General features: G+C 41.2%; 2 protein-coding genes across 4 annotated transcripts in view; one reads left to right on the forward strand and one right to left on the reverse strand.

The window, feature by feature from the left end:
• Positions 1 to 3289: 3289 nt before the first annotated feature.
• LOC136428984 (DET1 homolog) lies at positions 3290 to 9481 on the reverse strand. Its single transcript, XM_066418841.1, has 4 exons — positions 9390 to 9481; positions 7528 to 8907; positions 6414 to 6605; positions 3290 to 3741 (listed from the first exon to the last, which is right to left on the reverse strand). The coding sequence occupies exons 2-4, from the start codon at positions 8874 to 8876 to the stop codon at positions 3549 to 3551; spliced, it is 1734 nt and encodes a 577-aa protein (XP_066274938.1). The 5' UTR covers positions 8877 to 8907; positions 9390 to 9481; the 3' UTR covers positions 3290 to 3548.
• Positions 9482 to 9586: 105 nt separating this feature from the next.
• LOC136428985 (heterogeneous nuclear ribonucleoprotein K-like) overlaps positions 9587 to 17346 on the forward strand; it is a 47475-nt gene continuing 39715 nt past the window's right edge. For all 3 annotated transcript variants that reach the window (XM_066418842.1, XM_066418843.1, XM_066418844.1), the window contains exon 1: positions 9587 to 9706. The gene's annotated coding sequence lies outside the window, so the exon portion shown is untranslated. The remainder of the gene's footprint in view (positions 9707 to 17346) is intronic.

Consider the following 17346-nt stretch of genomic DNA (forward strand, 5'->3'; position numbering starts at 1 on the left):
TTATTTCAAAGTTGTCATCTTCTAAAAACCTCCCCGGCCACATCAGTGGAAATATGGACGAAAGTCCTTGAAAAATTGTAATGGAACAGTCATTAATGAACTCTGCACACATAGACAAAAAATCTATTTGCTTTCCATTTACCAGCAGCTATACCTACATCAATTTCGTTAAACTGAATTTTCAGTGACAGAAGGCTTCTACTTTGCTGTATCATTGAAAAATATATTTTTCTTAATATATTTCAAACCTGTTTGGGGGACAAATTACATGCATACCTTTTTTTATGATGTGCATGTACTGTAAATTCGGAAATGTTTGCGGTGGTTTTATTTTTGTGGTGACCTCTGCACCATAAATATGTTTTTTTCCATTGTACTCAAACTGTACTATAGAATTGTTTCCACAACAAATTCAAAACATGGCAAAAAAACTCCTTTGCCCTTCTACCGCAAAATAAAACTGCCTCGAAGGTAGATGAATTTACAGTCAAATGCCAATCAGCAGGCTTTGGTGACTCACTTTCTGTAAAGGCATCATGATGATATTGTTGCAATAGTTCTGTTGGCGTCATGAGCTCTGTTGGGAAGAGCCCCCCTACCATGATATTATGTCCTGCCAAAATAAAGGAATTAACAGTATTTTAGGGAAACAGCAATAAAGCGCTGGCCAAGGACCCTAACCTGAGTGTCATCCTGTTTAATTCCAGGCTCTGCCTTCACAGAACAGTGAACTGTGAAGGCAGAGCCTGGAACTAAACAGGATATTAGCGCTCCAGCTATGAAGGCGCTCTTTGACTGTGTGGTCCGAGACATAAGTGACATTGGCCTTTAAGACTCGTGCCGAATGTTATCTCTTAATAAAGCAAGAACACTTGGCAGCAGTGAACCACTGATTGGTCACTGAACTGGATTGCTACATTGAGTTTCTATCTTTAATGATAGCATTCATAATACTGACTATTGTTCACAACAATATAGACAAAAAAAGGAGGCATAGCCTGAAACTATTAAACAGGATGACACTCAGGCTACAAGGACCCACCCATGTGCTGTTGCACAATATTGTTTAGTACGAACCAACACAGCAAGTCATCAGAAAACATTAGTCTGCTGCACTGCTCGCTGCTGATGAGTTGACATGAATATACGTGGCTCCTGCAGACTCATTTGATACTGCTCCTTTCTCAGTTTCTGTTGCAGAATAATTACTCCTCCCTCATGACCTCAATGAAGAGTGGCCAGCAGGTCGATTCCAGTTTTTCGTTATTAGGTAAAGGCTCAAACAAACATAAAAACACTTGGAAATAAATACTGACAAATACTGGATACTACAACAATGTACTACTGCTTGGGAAAAAAAATGCAGGTCCCATACCGTTTTGAAGTTTGTGTCAAGGACAAATGTATGGCTCTGAGTCCTTTGAATCTTAGGCCATGTAGTTCCTGGCTGTTGTTACTTTATTGCCCACTGCAAAGATAGATTAGCCTGGAATCTTGTTAGATTTATTCCACTCCCAACCTTGCTACCCCAGCTCCAGGCTAGAGATGGACAAGGAGACTGCTATGCTCCAATCATGTCTCCAGGCTAGGGCCTATCCTTCCGTTCTGGAACGGAAATTTGCTTGTTGGGACAGAAAAGAATTTCACCTCATCCGTCCAAAAAAGCTGAACTTTGTGACACGAAATTGATGGAAATGTATTTTTGTAAGCTTAAAATGACAGATCTAACAATAAAATTCAATGACACAGGCTCCCAAACCAACAACAAATTCAAAGCTGGAAACAGCCCTGACCCTATTACTGTAACTCATTTAATTGCAGTGAGTACTGATGTAATATGCAGTCCTAGAAATATATTGCACACATTTAATAACAAACAGGTTTATTGTATAGACTTAAAACATTTAATATTTCTCCAAACAGAAATTTGCCTACAACTAAGAGATACAGTTAAAACTTAGAGAGAAACAACACGTCACCCAACAAGGGTGGTCGACTGAAAGATTTTAACAATGGGGTCACCTAATCTCCAAGCAGATGTAAGGATCTGGCTCATTCTGAGTTTTACAAAAATGCAAAACTAGAAAAAAGTAGTAAATGTTTCAAAAATGCATAAATCACAGAGAATAAGCCGTGTCGTTTACAATCTGCTTGGAGACTGGAGGTCTTCTACTATGCCTCAATAACAGAGGACTTGTACAGAAAGGAACAGGCAGTGCTGTATTTGATGCGAAAATATGTTTGCACTAAATCTTGAAATGCATACATAAAGATATTTTTTTATTCTACAGAACTATCCCATAAAACTCCAATGATAAAAAACATCAAGTTACAATACAGTAATTAAACTTATATCTGGAATGTGCGGCATGTAATAAGTGGTACAGTAAAGTCCCACCCTACATGATGAGAACACAACAGTCATCTTTGGCAACAAAGGACCAGCAAGAGATTGAAGAAGTTACAAATGTAAAGTCATAGCACAACCCAAAGACGTGGACAGTAAATACAATACATAACCGTTAGAACTCCTTCTACAATAATGACCTAAACAAAACAAGCTGTAGCACCAACAACAGGGCTTGAAATACTGGGTGTATGTGCACTTCTGTAGCACCAAACGTGGCCTAAACTGTAGCACCAACAATACTCCTTTTATACAGACATGTACAACTTATAATTATACTCTCTTTCCTGATGAGCACCCAAAATCTTTACTGTGCACCTAAACTTCTACATTCTAGGTTATTTGTACCAGTGCACCTATTCCCCAACATGAATTTCGAGCCCTGAATGATATTCATTACATACATTCTCTCCGAGCAGAGGGATGGAATGCCGGAGGGTTGGTTTTTCACATGATTTTAGGCGGATTTTGTAAGGCTTTCTATTTTGCCCCGTTTTCTTTATGTTCCCAAGCCATAAAGAAAACGGGAGAAAAAAGAAAGCCTAAAAACACGTCAAAAAGAAACCAGAGCCGGACCTCTGCTTGGAGAGTATCACATACAGACATATCAGTCTGTGAGGCAGTGTGTGACCTGAAAATTAATTACATAAAAGAAGAGAGGCAGCATAAGGACTGTAATCAGCTTTTACATGTTCTACTTGATTTTATGTTGTGCACCTACATCTTTACGTTAGGTGCACCAGTGCAACTATCCCCCAATATGAGTTTCAAGCCCTGAACATTATTCAATACATACATACATATCAGTTTGAAGAGAAAAGAGGCAGTAAGGATTGTAAGCAGGTTTTGCTGATATTCTACTTGATGTATGTTGTGCACCTATATCTTTATGTTAGAAGTGCACCAGTGCAACTATTCCCAAACATTAATTTTGAGCCCTGAACAATATTCATTAAACATACAGACATATCAGTTTGAAGAGAAAAGAGGCAGTAAGGATTTAAGCAGGTTTTGCTGATATTCTACTTGATGTTATGATGTATGTTGTGCACCTACATCTTTATGTTAGAAGTGCACCAGTGCAACTAACCCCCAACATGAATCTCAAGCCCTGAAAACATTCAATACATACAGAAAGATATTAGTCTGAGGGGCAGTGTCTAACGTGGAAATTAACTACATATTCAGCGTTAGTTCTCTGCACGGAGATGGCGAACGGTTCGTATGGGTGGAACGTGAAAGCGACCAGGCGCCGGGCGGTGGGAGGGGTCTGACGCCCGGGCATCCCCGCCTGAATCTTGAACTTCAGCAGACCAGAGTCTCTTGCATAGAACCTGGAGGTTGAAGATGTGAAAATAAAACATTTTAGGGAAAGTAGAAATCTAGTTCTCAGACCAGTTATCTTGGTTCGTCGACATTTTAAGGCGAAAATATAGCAAGTGGACATCATAAACGTAGAGGGCAGTGGGGAAAACCTGAATACATGTACAACTGTATTCATTACTTAGCACTGAATGTACCAAGGCATAAACAAGGACCTGAGGCTTTTAATTTCATTGTGCTTTTCCGGATATTGTTTTTTTTTAAATCCGAGAACCAACAAATTAGATTGGTATGGAATAACGATGTGTGAAAAATCAACATAATAAGACATGAAACAATAATATATATTCCTCCAACCCACTATTTTACCAGAAACTCACATTTCTAATTATTCCATTAAAGAGGCATTCTAACCTAGGCTATAGTTCACACAGAATCTCCAAGCAGAAGTGGATGGGGAAGATTGTTACATTCTTCTCATACATGTATCACTACCAACTTGATTTGGGGTTAAACAGACATTTTTGGGGTCCTCAACCCATTTTACCTGGACCAAAGGAGTAAAATGGGGTTAAAAGAAGTAACTTTTCAGCAATATATTTTCATCCCCCATTTTGGGTGAGGACCCCCCAAAAAGTCTGTTTAACCCTAAATTCAGATGGTATCGTGAATGCCCGTTTTCTGATAGCAATCCCAATCACCCTCTGCTTGGAGAGTTTGTATATGTATGCATGCATGCGATGGTACCTTTACTAGTTTTTACACACACCTGTTCTAATTAGTCTGAAGGTAATTTGCCATCAGCTGCTCGTTAGTGAGCACGGTTGTGCAAGAGGCAATCAAACTGGCAGTTGCATTCTATATGCTGACACAAACTTCGGTGATGCCAGCCTCCTTAGCCGTTGCACTTTTTTGTGCTTGTTATATGCTATTTTGTGATTGTATGTCAGAGCTCATTGTAAGCAGTTTTTCGAGAGCCAGCAAACAAGAAACGGTGTACAAGGGAACTGATATACAATCAGAAATGCTGTAAATGCATTTAAGTTTGCATGGTTTTTATTTTGCCCTTAGGCAAAAATGGAGTGTTTGCGGTGGTTTTAAGTTTGCGGCAGCGCTAAAGTCACAGTATTGGACAAAAATGTTCGCCGTGGTTTTAAGTTCGCGACAAAACGTTGCCGCAAAAACCGCAAACAAAAAACCACCCGCTCATTTCTGCATTTACAGTAGCATGTAATACACACAAAAAAGCCCAGTTCGTAAGTCTGCTAAGGAGGCTATGGTGATGCCACCTTTTCACGAGTGCTCACAAGCTGTCCTTATTCGAGGTCTGATGTCCCATTATGAAGGGAATAGACACGTTTATGCATATGTCAAGCATAAAAATTATATAATCCTCGAAAGTATGTCCTGCAGTCAAGAGCCACTTGAACTTTTTCCAGTTCTACCCATTAGGCCATAGCATGTAAATTTTAGGGATGACATCCTCTGAAGACTTCAAAATTGTAGAGTACATGTACAACAAAAATACAAAATACTCTTTCTCAAAAGCTGAGTGCTAAGCAGAGAAAGCACCATTTTCAAAGCCCTTGGTATGACTCAGCCAGGGATCGAACTCATGACCTACTAGTAGCACTAGTAGTACCATTTTCAAGGCGAACACTCTACCTAATTTTTCAGGACTGTAATCGTAAACACAACATTAATTTACCTCGACCTTAAGTTACAATCACCTGATGGGATGGTCCCCACAAGCTTTTGGCCTCTCCATGTGCAACTCCTACAGCAGAGGGCTAGTCTACTAACTACCATACATGTACTTTCCCAAATGCTGAGTGCTAAGCAGAGAAAGCGCCATTTTCAAAGCCTTTGGTATGACTCAGCCGGGGATCGAACTCATGACCTACTACTAGTACCATTTACAAGGTGAGCACTGTATCTAATTCTTTCAGGACCGAATCAGATACCTAATCTTTTCAGGACCGTAATCAGAAACACAACATTAATTTTCCTAGGCCTTAAGTTACAATCACCTGATGGGATGGTCCCCACAAGCCTTTGGCCTCTCCATGACTGACACCCACTTGTCGTCGTAGCTGAAGAGAGCCTTAGTAGGTGTTACCTACATGTACAATATGGCCTTAGTAAGTAAGCCTTACCTGATGGGATGGTCCCCACAAGCCTTTGGCCTCTCCATGACTGACACCCACTTGTCGTCGTAGCTGAAGAGAGCCTTAGTAGGTGTTACCTACAATATGGCCTTATTAAGTAAGCCTTACCTGATGGGATGGTCCCCACAAGCTTTTGGCCTCTCCATGACTGACACCCACTTGTCATCGTAGCTGAAGAGAGCCTTAGTAGGTGTTACCTACAATATGGCCTTAGTAAGTAAGCCTTACCTGATGGGATGGTCCCCACAAGCCTTTGGCCTCTCCATGACTGACACCCACTTGTCATCGTAGCTGAAGAGAGCCTTAGTAGGTGTTACCTACAATATGGCTTTAGTAAGTAAGCCTTAGGCCACACCAATTTAATTTCTTGGTTAACGGATTTTTATTTTCCCCCCAAAAAAAAATTTTGAAAAAAAAAATCATGAAAACAGAAGGCTGGGCCAGTCTTCTGTTGTCATGATTTTTTTTAAAAATAAAAATCCGTTAACCAAGAAATTAAATTGGTGTGGCCTTACCTGATGGGATGGTCCCCACAAGCCTTTGGCCTCTCCATGACGGACACCCACTTGTCGTCGTAGCTGAAGAGGGACAGGTCGAGGTAAGGGCTGCTGCTGTAGGACTGGGCGCTGATGGGCAGCTGGGCCAGCAGGCGCTTCACTGCCTCCGTCTGGCCCCCGTACTTGGCATGGATGATGGTGTGCTTAAATCTGTGGGGAGGAGGCATGAAATGTTACTGTAAGTTAGTATTCAGTGCAACAGGTTTAGACAGGTTGCATCACCATCATCATCATCACTGCATATCAGTCTGTAACACTGATGCCATATCATGGGCAGCTGTGCCAGCAGGCGCTTCACCACTTCTGTATTCAGTGCAAAAGGATTAGACCTTTGATAAGAGTATTGCATTATAGACTGGCAACTAGAACATTATCCCCTTTCCAATAGAGGCTCCAGTATGACTGCTGAGCCACCAAACATTTTGGTGTGTTTAAATCTGTGGGGAGGACAGACACGTTACTCACTGAAATCTGTATTTTTTTTAAGCCAACTGCTGCCCACCCATGTCGGGGACCCCGGCAGCAGTATAATCAAATACTAGATACATGTACTACTACTACTACTACTACTAGAGGCATGAAGGTTGTTAAAATGTATGTCCCAGGGACACCTGAACAACAGGTCAAAGGTCCTGAGTGTGATTCTACTGGTAAATCAAATAATAAAAGTGAAAATGAAATGAAATATTACAGTAATCAGGGCAACAGGATTAGACCTTTGATAAGGGAATTGCATTATAATCTATAGACTGGCAACTAATAATTCACACCCCTTTCCTATAGAGGCTGCAACTGCTGAGCGACCAAATATTTGACCGATTACTCAATGCATTTCATACTGAAAGGATAAGTTTCATATGTTTTCTTGTCTTTTACATCATACTTTTAAATTGTGTATTCACAAGATGATTAACCATAATCAATAAATCGTTACCGTATATTGGTATGTACATCAATTAAGGATACATACAATTGAAATTATAAGACCTTAGGTTCTAAAAACTACTTGCTCCAGTTTATTCTTATGATATTCCAACAGATTGTTGAAATTGTAGTTCAAATCTGGACCTGCCTTCTCTGTATCTGTCTGGCATAGATGTTGCTCGAGGCAGAACAGGTGAAGTGAACAGGCTGCAAATGAAGCGAGGCATTCCTGAACAGGTCGCAGAAATTCTCAAACAGCTCAAGCAGTTCTTCTGACGTGTTCTCAAACACGGCTACCACGTTCGTGGACATCATGTCGTAGACGACAAAGAAGGAGGGCTGGGAGTTGGGGTCCTGGACCCGCAGCGTGACCACGTCCTCGCTGGCGTACTTTATCAAGAGGTGGTTCTCGTCGAGAAGCTGCATCTTCCACATTCTCAGCATGCAGAACTGGTCAAAGTACTGGAAAAACTGGCGCAGCGCGAAGGGAGAGCCATCCTGTTTAGCCCTGCTGTAGAGGAACACCAGCAGTCGGTGCTTCAGGCAATTGATAGCAGTTTCCCTGAACGGTCGGACCTGTTGTTGTGTTGGGTTAAACTCCTGTCTAACGTGAGACAACATCAACTCATCATCCTCGTAGCAGAACCTCCCGATACTCCGAACTCCAACAAAGTAGCCATCCTCCCCAATGTGGAATATGTGTATGGTCTGTTGTTGGACCGAGAGGACGGCCAGGATGTTCCTGTACAGATAGAGGCCCTGGTTGTGTGAGAGAAAGATTTTGTCGCACTTGAACTGTTTGGTGTCGCACAGTCGGCCAGTGTGCATGTCCACAATGTGGAGAGAGTAGTCTTCTAGTGGAGACCGAGGGTTGGGGGCCACCGATTCGTTATTCTGATACATGTCGAAGAAGTAAGGATACGGTTCCTCTGGAACATACATGGCCGATCCCACAATCACGTATCTGCTGTCTTCGGTGAAGAGACTGCATTCCCTGTTCAGATGCTCCCCATTGGGTGCTACACTCGTGGTGTGGAGGAGTTCAAAGAAAGTGTCAAACAAACATGCGCGGATCTGAGAGGCATCGTTGCTGGCATCGGTACCTGACAGTTCTCCCTCTCGACTAAACAGAATGTTTTCTGCCGCGTGCGCACCTCGGAACTTGTAGATCTCTATCGAAGTCTGGTCCGAGGAGAAAGCGATAAAGTGCTTCCCGTCTGGTGAGAACTTTCGCAAGAAACATGGTGGCTTTTCGACATTGACGATGGTGAAATTGGGGAACAAGTTTTGGTGGAACGAGCGAGCTATGTGCCAGTTAGTGCCCGGGTACGCCGCGTGGGTCTCTCTCTGCCTCAGTCTGTGGACGATGTTCTGGTTGGGGATGCGGCGGACCTTGATGAAGTCTGCGAAGCTTTCGCTGATGAAAGAATTAGTGGGACCTTCCATCTCTTCCCATCCCGCCTCCCCCTCACAGAATGCTTTGGTGGAATCTGCCATAATTGGTCATTGCTCGTCAGGTATCAAGATGCTGATGAAAGAAAAGGAAAACATTTTCTGTAAGAAGAGGTAAAAAGGAGCGGTCCAAACTGGATGTAAAGCATCCTACCTGACTGTAGACTCTACTCTACTCTACTCTGGAAAGGTTGAGAAATAATCACAGTCTGACTCTGACCTGGACCTTGCACTGCAGTAATTAGCTTTATTTTAAAACTTATGATCAAATTCAGTTTAACATTTGGCCGATTATTCATAAATATCTCTTGAAAACAAGTACGGGCAGAGTATGTCCACCAGGATCGCCAAGGCTGTGAGTGTGAGTGTGTGAGTTCTAGCTTTCTTTAGTCGGTAAACTTGCCGTGCTTGCGGTGTTTTAACAACCTCCAGACAACTATTCGGCAAATTTTCTGCAGTGATCGCTTCTTCTGTCGAAATTTAAGTACTTGCAGGACGAGTCACTTGTAACTTAGCTGAACCAAAACATAAAACCGCGCAAATAACAGAAAATCTGACCTGTCTCGTCTGCTAAGCCGCCATACTGTTTGGGTGGGTGACCTCTTACCTTATTCATGGATGGACAAAACCTAACGACAGCCACTTTATCTTTGAAATTGTACACACGAGGAAGTCTAAAAGTTTGATATCTATTTTTTTAAGATATCATATGTTTTAGAGTAAAATTCAGCAATATCTGAGGCGGAGAAGGTTCGAAGAATTTCTAGGTCAAGTCGCTAAAGGTGCATCAGGAACAGGGTGAGGCACGCCGGATCAGCCATTTTGTTCACATTGTTTCCGGGTGGACTCTCCGACTGCTGCACAGATTTCCCACGGTAAAACATAATTCTTCTACTCTTTGATCAGTTTAGAATATTTTTGCAGAGTCTAGAAGAGTGCATGCGTTAGAAATTCTATTTGATAGTTCCGATTATTGGTGAGGTATTGCAGTAGCAAACGTTCAAATTTGTCTTCCGCTTTACCCCAGCCTATGGATGCAAAGTGAAAGAGCGCGCTTTCCGCTTACTGCAATAGCAAGAAGATCATGTGCCCTATCAACATAAGGAAACTGTAGACTAATCTGAGACAGGCATTTGATTGCCCATCTGATTGTAGAATCCATAGGATTTGTGTGTTTGCGAAGTCTTCAGCCGATCTTGTGTGTGTGTGTTGTGGGGAGGGGGGCAGATAATTTGTGGGCGTTGTGGGAGTGGAGTGGTCAGACAAGATCTCACAGATAAAAGCCAAGGTCTCTTTAGTTGGCTGGTCGTAATGATCTATGAAAGTCTATGTGCAGAATATTGGATCATACAGGTCCTGAAGTTGCACTGATTTGCACCAGATATAATTTCAGCCTGCCATAAAATTATTGTGTTTATTCAAGTTCACAAGGGAGTTGCAAATTTTTCAAAACTTCAGAGCTGGTACAGATCTGAATATGCATTGTTACCTGTACAACTTTTGTTCTGCTTGTATGACCGCCCTTGGGCATAATTATACCCTAGTACTAGTAGCTTCACAGGCAGTTGGCGTCGGTTGGTCATAAATCTTTGCACCTTTTTTTGATTCCAAACATTGTCTAAATATATGTAAAACCTAACGCCAAAAGCTTGGGTGCTCAATTTTGTTTGCAGGTAGGAGTCAAATTATATAAAAATTCAACCTGTACTAAACTGGTATTGTTATATTTTGAGCTCTGAACATAGGCAATGATGGTAGCTGTATATAACTATAAGTACAGTAATCTTGCTTTCAAATGTGCAAGTCTGTATGATTTACCGGTACTACTAATAGTACTGTATTGCTGCACATGTAACGTTACATTTAAATCAAGACATATTTGCAGACGTTAGTTTTATATCCGTATTCACCTCTAAATGCAAACTCATTGCACTGCAATCACATATTCTGTCTCAAATTGCATTGCATGGTTTCAACCATGAACTTCAAACACCACAAATACCTCCTCCCCCCACCTCAAAGTGAACTTAAGTCCCTACAACCTTCAATTAATTTACAGCACTAGTTGACCAACCTTGTGCCCCAAAATGCCAGCGGCAAAAATGTACACGTGGCAGAGACTGGTCCAACCAGTACCACTTACAGTAGCTTTTCATTAATCATAGCCTCGTACATGTGTATGTATAGCTGTAGATTTTGTATGCTCGGATAAAAAGCTGTTGAAAGTGTCCACCTTGGCCCAGACAGAACAGGTAGTGTTTTTATATTGACTTCTCACTTCGTGATTGTAGATTAGATTGTAAGTAAAAACCAAGCTCGAGGAACAGGTTCATGCCTTGGGTGCACCCACTTTTATGCTGTACATAAATGTCATACTGAATGTTTTCCTCCCTGCCCTCCTCTTTTATGATGTCCGCTTATCATACTCTCACCTAAAAATGTCAGAGAGCCAAGGAGATAAATGAAAATGAAAAGAAAATGAAATGAAATGAGATAGATGGGTGTGGCCTTAATGCCAAGCCTGGCAGGTGGAACCCCAAACCAAAGAGTTCCCTAATGGATTTTATTTTAAGCTGTGACCAACTTCCAGAAAAGTAGGTTGACAAGACAGCATCCAAATGCTGTACATTGTATTTGATTTCAAAGGGCAAGGGGTGTTGTCGTTTTGAAATACTAGTACATTGGCGTGTGTTATACCCCATTCAAACTGGGATTCACGAATCGGAATTCACCCAGGCACAGGATTGATCTGGATTCGGGAAGACTTATATGAATGGTCTGAATCTGGCTCTGAGGGGGTTTGGGTTAAACTTAATCCTGATCCACCAAATCCACCTTTTGAGGCAGATTCTGCAGATCCAATTGGGATCAATCCCGAGCCTGGGTGGATCCAGATTTGGTTGCGGTTTGAAGTAGCCTGATTAAATGGCACTTAAAGCAGCCCGCCAAAGAACCACCATTACAGTCTCAGACAGCTGAGTTAGCGTTACACAGACTAGCGTTTGAAATAAGTGCCAAACTATAATCTAAAACTGTCATGCTCCATATTTAGTGTTTCTTAGAACTGCCTCGACCCAAGGACGGGTACGAATCCTTAAGATTATATGGTTCAGTTGCAGGTAATGCCCAGGTGTTCAGAAGTGGCCTTGAGAAGGTGGCGACTTGTGAGACTTACTGTCGCAAGTTACAGCCTACTGTAAATCTCGAAACGTTTGCAGTGGCTTTATTTTTGTGGTGACCTCTCAAACATAAATTCAACACACAGCAAATATGCGTTTCCATTGTATTACTTCTGAGTTCTGTGTAATATAGAATTGTTTCAACCACAAAGTAGAAACACTACAGAAAATTCTGTCCACTTCTACCGGGAAATCAAGTCCTGCAAAATTGAATTCATTACTGGTTTGTGAAACAGTCACTAGTTACAGTCATTTTTAAGAAACCAGCATTTTTGTGATGATTTCTGTTTTCATCTTCTAGCTGAATCTACGGTTGGGACAATTGTCTGAGATAATCATGTATATTCTAGTAGCAGGTTATATAACGTACCAAGAAGATTATATAACATACACAGAATTGTCTGTGCATAGTGATTTTCCAGGCTCAAAATCTTCTTTTTTTTTTTCCCAATAGTGAATAAATTGTGGTTGAAGAATTTCCCTTGAAATACGCATGTTAGTTGTTACTTCTGTGCATAAACATAGGAGGTTTCAGGTTTGAAATTTCCTTACTGCATACAGATAAAAATGACTGCCTTGCTTCAGTTAGGAACATCTCTTGGATAGGATGCTAAATGGAGCTTCTGTGTTTGAGGAGAGCCACACCTCAACCACGTTAAAGAACCCACCACACTTATCAATAAGAGTAGGGGTCCTTCCCGGTGTGAGTGGATCAAACCATACAGTCATATGGCCACACCTAGGACTACTGTCATATTTAGGTCACTATAGAGTGCTGAAAGGCTACCATTTCCTTTTTATTTTTTTAATGAATAATTCATTCATTCAAACGTGTCATCGTGCATGCCATAGAATTATTTTCCATTTCTCATTTTCGACGTGATTGCCACTCGCAAAAAATATTCATTGCACCCCGAGTTCAAAGACCTGTTGAGCTTCCGATATTCAGTATTTGATATTCATCGCCAGCAGCGTGCATTCTGTAATGATGTTAATTCGGTCTTCTTATTCCATATAGAATTATTACCAGCACTCTTTTTTGCCGTGATTGTCTGTTGCTATCACTTGACGAAGGTATGAGGTAGCAGAACTCTAGTTTTTAACATGATTGGCACTCGCAAAAAATATGTATTGCATCCCCAGTTCAAATACCTGTTGAGTTGAACCAGTATTCAGTATTCGTAGCCATTAGCGTGCATGTTGTATTACAGTTGTAATGACGTTAATTTGCCCTGCATATTCCCCTTCACGCTCCCAATGTTGACAAGTAAGATGTGATGAGGGTTCCTGTCGGGATGGAGGTTTGACCTTGCGTCACGGGGGTCAAAAGTGGGTCGGAAGCAGGCATGATGGGAGGTGGGGGAAGGCAGTCGTTTTTCAAGGTCACCTTGGGGGCGACGGAAACATTCCCAGGTTTTCTGCAACGTATGATCGTGTTGTGTAACAAAGGAAACAGGTGATTTTGATGCCAGAAGCAGGCACAGGAATAGAACTTCATTTTTGGGAATCGGAATCCTAATACATGTATTTAGGTGCACAGATTAGAACGAGTAAAATGTCAGCAAAACGTGATTATAAACACTATTGCCTCTCTTCAGAGCCTGAATTTTAGAATCTACAGCAAACTTTAAGCTCTGTAAATGTATTTGCAGTTTGGCACCCACAGTAGAGTGACTAAATGCTGCAACCATGACGCCCTGTTAACAGTACAGAAGGACATCTGAAACATTTCGTTCTTCTTTCTATTGTGTAGGTACAGTCCTTGCCAATATCCCGTCCTTGTCATTGTCCCATGAGAAAGCGAGATATCAAACCTGAAAGTTGCAGCCGCTAGAAGGTCCAAAATCAAATCATTTGGAGGTCTTATCAAGACCCACACACAGACCAAATATCAAGACAATCTACCCAGGCCTTCTGGAGTTATCAAGATAACAACAAACATTTTGACTCCATTTTTTATGAAGGTAATTACCAATGCAGTTATAGGAAGATAGTTATGCCTGACGTGAACAAAGAATCCCAAGGCTATGACAGGTGGGGTCGCTAATGAGACAGTCTGTTGAAGGTGTGTCCACCCATCATATTGTCTGCCACAATGGGCTTCATTCTTCATTGCTGTTGTCATGGGGAGGTGATCTGGGGATCGACATTCTTCTGTTGCCTGTAATTTGGCAAGTTGTTAGAAATATGACCCGAAATTGGAAGAAAAAATATGCACGCATGCACACACACACACGTGCACCCAGATACATATGCACATACACACACACACATACACATACATACACACATACACACATGCACACATACATACACACACACACACACATACACTCACACACATGCACGCTTGCATAGTGTGCAGGTGTTGTGCTTACTTGCTTGCTTGCTGGGGTCAAAGACATACAAATTTATGAGACATATATGTTTTGATAAAAATTGTTTAACTTTTGAAAGCAGGTACAAGTTCTAATGCCGACGATGTTTAATGCTGTCTGCATGTATTTTGTTATTATTTCACCATTAAAAGTAATGTGAATTGGAATGACTCTGAACACGCTGGAAGTGGAAGAGTGTTCCTATCCTTTGACAGTTTTAGCCACATGGTCTCCCATGGAAGCTAGCCATGTTTGTGCTATCTAATCTAAAATAGATTACGATGTGAAAATTTGAAAAGATATCATCATGGTAAAAATAATGGACAAGTGCCAGTTACTTATATACAGCTGCAACATGTGGCACTTATGTTGATAAACATTAACTACTGTAAGTTCATTTACTTTCGTAATGGTTTTATTTTCACGGTAGGACTGAGGGAAATGTTATTTTTCACTGTGTTTTAGATTTACAGTAAAATTTTAAAACATTTTTGTAGTACAATAGATATAGATTAGAAATGCGTATCCACGGTGTCATGAATTTGCTGTTGCGAGGTCACTGCAAAAATAATACCAGAGCAAAAGTTTTAAGATTTGCAGTAGCACATTTATGATATACAGTATTCAGACTTCAGAGAAATTTGTAATGTTCCTTTTAACTGTGAGTACATGCAGCTGTCCCTGACAGAATGGTAGCCTTTGATCTGCTGGTGGCAAATGTGACCATGTTTGCTATAAAAAGTAAAAGCCACAACCAGGGCTTCAAATTCAATTCTGGAGTAACTCTACCAGACTAACCACGCCGGCTGTAGAGAGAAGATTTGACAGGGAAATTTGGCCACCAGAGGGTTTCATTTGTGGAGGGGAAAGTGTTAACCTTACCGTGGACTGACTCTTCCGGCCAGTTATTCCTTTTTTTTAAATTCTACAAACCGTACCCCTATAGGAAGGCCTGGTGGAGGCTAATAATTATACTGGTTCATCTAACCTTAACATTTATTTTAGGTGAACAGAAAAAAAATTGACTGCACAACATCAGTACAATGTCGGCTAAAAGATAATTACCTTTAAGAGCAGGAAATTGCAATGAACCCAAATTCTATAGCTAACTTCAACATTTTAAACAAGAAATACTACAAATGTTTATGGTATTCTTTCTGACATAAAGAATATGATGTATACTACTGTATAATAGTACCCTCATGTACACAAATCTCTGGTTGCACCAGTGTTCCCAAAGTCTGACATTAGGTGCACAGCTCCAATTCTGACTGCACAAAAATGCACCATGTATTTCGAGCCCTGGCATCATGTTGAACATGTTGAGGTTAAGGGTTATGTCATCGCCAGCATTCGGGAGCAGTTTCAGGCACAATTTATCCTTCGGTGTCTAACACTGGGGACATGTACATGAACCAGGGACACTGGATCCCCGGCCACGCTGTATAAGCAGTATGTATTTTAGTCTTCGGCCTTGAAGGTATGGCGGTCTCCTCTTTTACTTTAGAACAATATTTGTGTTATTTCATGTTTGCAGTGTTTTTTTTCAGTTAGGCATTAGCATAGGTTGTATGTTGGATTGCTAAGGAGTTCGGTAATACTTCGTGTGCATCATTCTTATTGGATGTTTTTATAAGAATTATTATTGAATATATTAAGTGCAGTATATGGATTCCCGGTATGTAGCTATTATCAGCAACTACAGCGAAGACCTGGTAAGGCTGGTATTATTGCCTATTTGTGTATATTTGTAACTGTAAAGGTGATATTGCCCGAATCCGTTTGACTAGTATGCAATATGAATGTACTGTACCTTCTTTTGGCCTTCCTTTCTGTCGAATTTGAAGCGTAATGCTTAAGATAAAGTGTCCTCTTTTTTTTATATAGCTGATAGTGTAAAGCTGTAACATGCCTTCGCTACAGCTCACTTGTATAGATACTGTAGTTCTATGATTGTGTTATTCACCATCATGTTATTTAGCAAGCTTGTTGGCTTGGTTTGAGTTTCAATTGCAAAGCATATTAAAGTGGTATAAGCATGATTTTATGGGATAACAGTAAAACAGTAATCCAAAGGATGCCTGTTACAGTGTTAGTGTTTTGTCAGCTGTTTTTGCCTGTATAAAACGTTAGTCGGGTATTTGTCGGCTCGAAGACCCTTCTAGAAGCGTCAACAGGAAAGTGCAAAGGTTTTTGCCCTCCGTCCGTTCCTGCTTGATAGTTTCTTCCAGCCCCGTCTGCATCCCTGCCCGCCCTTCCCTTTTATACCTCACCATTAAAATCCTCCCACACCATAATTGATGTATAGGGCGGTGCCCATCTCCGTTTCATAGCCCTGGGGCCACACTGTGGTGCAATCACTGCAGCAAGGGGCTAGTCCACTGGCAGTGGAGTGTGTTTAACTTTCATACTGTTCCAGAAGTATGTACCATTTTTGTAAAGTCTTTGGTATGACTCAATGCGCCTCTTGTCCAGAGGTGCCCTACCTGGGACTAGAACCCCAGTCCTTCTGGTCCAAGTAATTTGAACCAGATGTGGCAGAGTAGCAAAGGCACAGGGACACCCCCATATCACCGTGCTGGACTGGAAATACTGGGTGTGTATGCACTTCTGTGCATCGGAGATGGGAGCTGTGCACCTAATTTTTTACCTTGGTTGCGCTGGTACATGTACGTAAAGGTACTATTGTACACTCGTAACACTAACAGCATCCTGTTGACATTAAATTTCAAGAGTCTGATGGTTTTGATAGCTATACAATTTCAGATTGAAGCACTAAAATTAGTAAAAAGAGGCAGTACACTTTTTGATTAGACTTGGCTAACATTCTCCTTTTTTCTGTGCCGTGCACCCAAAATATTTTCTGTGCACCTAAATTTCTAACTCTAAGAGTGCACCTGTACTGTAGCCTTGGTGCCATCCTAGTAAGTTTTCCGCTGTTTCGTTGCAGCAGAGTCG

This window comes from Branchiostoma lanceolatum, chromosome 2, assembly GCF_035083965.1.
Source record: "Branchiostoma lanceolatum isolate klBraLanc5 chromosome 2, klBraLanc5.hap2, whole genome shotgun sequence".
NCBI classification, from domain to species: domain Eukaryota; kingdom Metazoa; phylum Chordata; class Leptocardii; order Amphioxiformes; family Branchiostomatidae; genus Branchiostoma; species Branchiostoma lanceolatum.

What these genes read in the sequence shown, in the direction of transcription:
- LOC136428984 (XM_066418841.1), bottom strand. Translation starts at nt 8,876, where the DNA reads ATGGCAGATTCCACCAAAGCATTCTGTGAGGGGGAGGCGGGATGGGAA. An exon ending in GCCAGACAGATACAGAGAAG is followed by an intron (nt 6,606 to 7,527) that starts GCAGGTCCAGAT and finishes TCCTCCCCACAG; the next exon opens with ATTTAAGCACACCATCATCC. An exon ending in TGTGGGGACCATCCCATCAG is followed by an intron (nt 3,742 to 6,413) that starts GTAAGGCCACAC and finishes TTCAACCTCCAG; the next exon opens with GTTCTATGCAAGAGACTCTG.